This window comes from Phocoena phocoena, chromosome 1 (genome assembly GCF_963924675.1).
Source record: "Phocoena phocoena chromosome 1, mPhoPho1.1, whole genome shotgun sequence".
In the NCBI taxonomy this organism is placed as follows: Eukaryota; Metazoa; Chordata; class Mammalia; order Artiodactyla; family Phocoenidae; genus Phocoena; species Phocoena phocoena.
The window spans coordinates 20,175,505-20,181,620 of record NC_089219.1 but is presented as its reverse complement, the minus strand read 5'-3'; the positions used below and the strand labels follow the sequence as shown (position 1 = coordinate 20,181,620).

General features: G+C 43.1%; 1 protein-coding gene across 2 annotated transcripts; it reads left to right on the top strand.

Annotated features, from left to right (window-relative positions):
- Window positions 1-5,489, top strand: STMN1 (stathmin 1). 2 transcript variants are annotated; one of them, XM_065874445.1, is made up of 5 exons: window positions 1-63; window positions 1,644-1,716; window positions 2,224-2,396; window positions 4,346-4,537; window positions 4,967-5,489. In XM_065874445.1, the coding sequence occupies exons 2-5, from the start codon at window positions 1,704-1,706 to the stop codon at window positions 5,036-5,038; spliced, it is 450 nt and encodes a 149-aa protein (XP_065730517.1). In that variant the 5' UTR covers window positions 1-63; window positions 1,644-1,703; the 3' UTR covers window positions 5,039-5,489. The 2 variants fall into 2 exon arrangements, with proteins under 2 accessions (XP_065730517.1, XP_065730525.1); XM_065874453.1 differs by lacking the exon at window positions 1-63 and adding an exon at window positions 913-1,003.
- Window positions 5,490-6,116: the final 627 nt, after the last annotated feature.

Below are 6,116 nucleotides of genomic sequence, written 5' to 3'. Positions count from 1 at the left end.
GCTTTTGTGCGCGCCCGGGTCTGTGGGTGCTCAGAGTGTGGCCAGGCGGCTCGGACCGAGCAGGTGGGTGCGGGGATCCAGGAGGAGGTGGCGGCGGCGGCTGCAGGCTGGGGGCAGCGAGAGGGACGCGGCCGGAGGGAGGGGCAGGGTCTTGTCAGCGACCCCTTGCTGGAGGGCGGCGGGCGGGGCCGCGGCCCCAGAGGGGCTGGCGGGCGGGGATCGCTCCGCTTTGTGTGTGGCTCGGGCGGAGCCTCGGCTTTGTCCCTGCTCCCCGGGGGCGCGGCTGTGGTGGGGAGGGGGCGCGGCCTGCTGGGCGAGCTCGGTGCGTTAGCCCCGGGAGGTCGTCGAGGAGACAATAGGGGGCGTAGGCCCTCGTTTGGCCCCCACCTTCCTCCTGCAGGCGCGGCCCCGCTGGGGTCCCCATTGTCTGAAGGGGCGGGGCGGTGCCCCCAGGGAGCAGCGCCCGAGAGGTTGACACCCCATGAGAGCGCTCCAGTCCTCATGGCGTGGGGCGCGGACCGCTTGGGTGGCGGCAGATTGGGAGTGAAGGAAAGAGGTGGTGAGCCGATGGTGGGGTACCCCACGGTTTTTTTCCGGGGACTGCCCCACCCGCCCATCTGCGGCGAGGGTGGGGGCCGCCGCAAGGTGTTTTTGGCGGGAGTTGGTGGGGGCGTCCGCACGGGGCGAGCCCGGGAAGGGCGGAGTTACCCGGATAGGACCGTTAGCCCCGCCTATCCCGCCCCTTCCCACGCGCGCGGGCTCCGGGGTGTTATGAGTTAGGGGAGATTCGAAAAGGCGCGGGGAGGAAGGGGGCGGGGCCAGAGGCCGGAGTGTAGGGCATGCTCTGATTGGTCGGGGGCGGCCTGCCGCTTTTCCTCGCTTGGGCCAGGGCCACGCCCACCCTGGATCTGGTGCTGAGTCTAATGCTCCGCCGGGGTTAGACCGTGTTGCTGACTCGGATTTTAAGTTCCAGGTGTTGAGACCCTGTATTCCTACGGTTTTGGTTCTAGTCTGGGGTCTACAAGAATCATGACCTTTAAAAAATATCAAGGGATGTAGAATTTTTCATGAAAAAATTCTACACAAGGCAGCAACTATTGTAACCTAAAACCTAGAGGTTCATAAAAACTAATTAATGTTACCAGCTGTTGGACAAGGAGCTTAAACCGCAGGAACAATGGGAGTTCGACATTATTGGTTAATATTAGCTTGGGCGTTTTGTTTTCCACATGGCAGACACAGACAAAGCAGGGTTGGGTATTTCATTTGCACAATGAGTTGTAGGCAGTGTTAAGATGGCTCCGGTCTCACTAGGCGTTGAACCTGGAATATCTTCTCACCAGGGGGAAAATATAGGGGAGGAAAAAATCTTGTGACTGAAACTCCGTCTAATTTAAAAAATAAAAGTATTTTTTGAACACGCAAGCTCAGTTAACTTCATCTTCTGCAACCAGCGTTCCAGATTTTCCAGTGTTGGAGTATTTTATGGATTTTTATAATTTTCTAGTTAATGATGTCTTATTTAATTCCACAGTAGTGATTTTTCTGACATTGATTTATATGGATGTGATTTGAGGTCCCTTTGAATCGATGGCATGGAAATGCAAAGAAATTGATCGCATGCTTTTGAAAATCGTTTCCAGGGTTTTCCTTGCTAGTGGATTGTGTAGAATACACCGCCAGTCTCTTGTCTTCTGTTCACCATGGCTTCTTCTGGTAGGTAATCTATTTGGAAAATCCGAAATTGTGATGGGCTTCTAATTTTAGAATAGGAGATGGCTCAAGTCTTAAGCTTATAATTTGGCACTTGTGTTTTGGTCTTACCAAAAAAAAAAAAAAAAATCTAGTTTATAAATCAGAGAATAATTAAAAAAGAAAAAAATATTACTTGAATGTACTGAGAGCTCATAATTATTGTTTCATTATTAGATGATTTGGCATGGTGTAAAGCAAAATGTGGAGTTTTGCATAAGTCTGTTTTGTTCAGGGAAATGATTGTCAATACTGATATCTTAGAATGGTATTTATTAATCCAAAAATGTTGAGCTTTGTTTTTCTGGGAGGTGGTATTTAGATAATAATTTCTTGCCTGTAAACACAGCTGCTTCATCAGCCCTAATTCTATTCATTAAATTGATTTGGTTTTTAGAAAACGGTAGAACAGTTTATTAGAATAGGAAAACTCCATTTTTCTGAATATATTATAAATATGATCAAATCCAGATATCCAGGTGAAGGAACTGGAGAAGCGTGCCTCAGGCCAGGCTTTTGAGCTGATTCTCAGCCCTCGATCAAAAGAATCTGTCCCAGAATTCCCCCTTTCCCCTCCAAAGAAGAAGGATCTTTCCCTGGAGGAAATTCAGAAGAAACTAGAAGCTGCAGAAGAAAGACGCAAGGTAAACATCAATTCACAGAAAACAGGATATTTATTAATGTAATATGGCAAATCTGTGTTATTTTTATAAGAGGAGGAAAACAGAATTGTAGCCAGATGGTGATTATAACTGTGAAAATTACATATGCCAGTGGTGGGAACAAAATACCAGCCAGCATTTATTGAGCTCCTATTGTGTACCATCTCCTTTACTTATATTCTCCTTTTCTACAGTTACCCTAGAGGGTAGGTGTTGTCTGAGATACAAGATTAGAAAATGGTCTCAGGAATGTTGTCATTTTTCTGAGTCATATAGCTAGTGAGTACTGGAGCCAGAATTCAAGCCCAGGTCTGCCTGAAACCAAAGTTCATGCTTCTCATGCTTTCTTTTTGAAAAACAGATTTGTTGGTGGATGATTCTTTTTTTGTCTCTTATGGTTTGGGGTTTTTTTGTTTTGTTTTTTGGGTTTCTGTGTATATCTGTGGTTTTTTTTGTTTGTTTCGTTTTTTGAGAGCTGTACAATAAAAACATTTTAAATTGCTAGTTATGTGATTGTGTTGCTCAGCTGGCACACTGGTATTGTGGCAGCTATTATCTAAGTACTTCTGTTATAAAGTAGCTATCTTTAAAAAGAACTAGTCAGAAAAGTCAACAAATATTAATATGCTTGTTATAGAAAAATTGAGAACCGCAGAAGTTTATAAGTAGGAAATTAAAAGTATCCGTTATCTTACTTCGCAGAAATAACTATTGTTAACATTTTGGTGTATTTCCCTCTATTCAACGTTTCATTAAGAATTTTACAGAAATTCTCATCTAGTCCCCCTTTCCAACAACCTTGTTTGGGGTAAGTGGGTTTAATTTTAAAATTAGAGAAATGAAGGCACAAAAAGGTGAAGTAGTAACCTGCCTACGACCAACACAGTTAGTGTTTTGAAGTCTGGTACATGTAACCACACACATACACTTTGGGCCCCTTTTTAAGCTGCTGTAGCATGTGCTGTGCACCTTTTGGTGCCGCATGTTTTATGTATGTGTGCTGACCCACTGTCAACATGGAATTATTTCCCCAGGAAGAGTGGCTGTGTTTGCAATGGTGTTTCATCTTCCACCTGCTCTTCTGTTTAGTCTGAGTTGATGGAGTTTGATGGAGTTCACTTAGTTTGAGTTCATGGAAGAGATGTAGCCAAAGGCTGGACAGAGACTTTTTTTAGGAATCAGTGCTGGCCCTGTAGTCATTAGTCTGCGCTTTACATAGTAACTGGCTAAATATAGTGAAACTCTTATCACGACTGGGATTTTGAAGAAGAGAATTAACAGAACCAGTGGCAGATGCTCTGAAGTTTTCATGCAAGTTGATGCTTCCAAACACATTGGAATCTGTTTGGCAATAAGCTATTCTGGGTCTGTTGAAGGAGGCACACCGTGGTAACAGAGCTCCAGTGGTCTGGAATTTAATGCAGCTTCCACAGAAAAAAGCTAATAAGCCTTTCCTTGAAACAAATCCTCTGACTTAAATAGTAATCTGGAGGCTTAGTCTTAAATTTTCTATCATTGCCATGTATTTTCTTTTTATCAATATGGTTACATTTTTTATAATGACCTAATTTTCTTTAGGTAGCCTTTGAAGTTAAAAAACCAAAATTCTTTACAATAAAGTGTCATTCCTAAGTGCATGTCACTCAAGTCATCTTGATACCATTAAGCAGTAAATCTTACGAATATTTCCTTAAGGAATAATTGGGCAAGAATCTCTGAACAAATATGGGCAGTCTTCCAAAGTAAATACAAACACTAGAAAAAGAATATAATTTTCACGGTATTTTGATATGGATAATTCAGGTCCTGACTTCAGTATTATTTAGAGATCTAATTTTCTATCTTCAATCCTCAATTAATAATTTCTTTTGTGATTTTTAACTATGCTAAATAACATTTCAGAGAGCCTAGCCTGTTAAATTTTTTTCCAGTCCCATGAAGCTGAGGTCTTGAAGCAACTTGCTGAGAAACGAGAGCATGAGAAGGAAGTGCTTCAAAAAGCAATAGAGGAGAACAACAACTTCAGTAAAATGGCAGAAGAGAAGCTGACCCACAAAATGGAAGCCAACAAAGAGAACCGAGAGGCGCAAATGGCTGCCAAACTGGAGCGTTTGCGAGAGAAGGTTGGTGTCTCTTCCTGGCTTTGAGGGGCTTAAGAGCTTGAGGTTTGATACACCAACGAAGTGGCTTGAACTCTCTGCCTTGATCACATGTGCTTGGTGTCTTTGTCGTCACTTTTGGGGTTAACATGTTAAATCAGAGGCATCTTATATTAAATAAGAAGGAATATTCACCGATTTCCAGCATAATTGCACATTCTTTGGAAGAGCAGTAGAAGGCTGAATCATTAGGTTCCATGAGTGACCCAGGAAGTTCAAAGATGATGTCTTAGAACTCTAATGATGTGATTCCCATAATACATAATTATATAATAATAGTATATTATTATATATGTTCTATAACATACGTACTGATGCTGATTGGGGCCTCTTGGGGGTGTGACCTGGCAGGCTTCTTTTACTTGACTGATGATATATACTGTTTCTTTACAGGACAAGCACATTGAAGAAGTGCGGAAGAACAAAGAATCCAAAGATCCTGCTGATGAGACTGAAGCTGACTAATTTGTTCTGAGAACTGACTTTCTCCCCCTCCCCTTCCTAAATATCCAAAGACTGTACTGGCCAGTGTCATTTTATTTTTGCCCTCCTGACAAATATTCTAGAAGCTGATGTAGGACTGTATAGGTAGATCCAGACTGTATGATGTTGTTTTAGGGGCTAAAGGGGAGAAACTAAAAGTGTTTTACTCTTTTTCTAAAGTGTTGAAGTCTTTCTAATGTAGCTATTTTTCTTGTTGCATCTTTTCTACTTCAGTACACTTGGTGTGCTGGGTTAATGGCTAGTACTGTATTGGCTCTGTGAAAACATGTTTGTGAAAAGAGTATGTAGTGGCTTCTTTCAAACTGTTAGATGCTGAATATCTGTTCACTTTTAAATCCCAATTCTGTCCCGATCTTAACAGATGCTACTGTACTTGAATGGTTAATAAAACTGCACAGTGCTGTTGGTGGCAGTGACTTCTTTCTGTCCAGGTAATAAATTGTCCAGTGATAGAGACCCTCCTAGTTTATACTTGTTCCAGATGGGGCCTTTAGGCTGGCGGAAATACCCAGCACGCACATCGCTGCGAGTTCTCTGCCCTGGAGTTTCTTGCTTCAGAGTTGTATGCATTGTCTTCTTCCACAATCGTCACTTTGTTGTGATGCCTCGGCTCCGATCAGCTGTTACGATAGTGTTTCAGATGTTTATTGGCAAACAAGCATTTTTTGTTTCCGTGCCCCCATTAAAAAGGCAAATGGTGTTTCTAGAGAACAGTTTAGAGAAATCTGAAGATCCTAGTTAGATATATTTGATGGTTTATTTGCTTTACGTTACAGCTGGGGGTGGCGTGAATCCTAATGCTTTCCTGCCATAGGAGCCATTTCTCAAGAGTCAAAAGAGTAGTAAAACCTTGTGTACCACTATAGCAGCCCTTATGAACTGAGAAAGGGAACATTATTTTCTGGAGCAGCATTGACTTGGGTGGTGAAGGTTGGCAGTTGCTTCATCTTGTATCCAGAGGCTACAGTGTTCACAGTTGTCGAGGATTGCCTCTCAATTCCGGGAAAGCCTTTGGCAGCTTTCCTAGGCTATTTGGGAA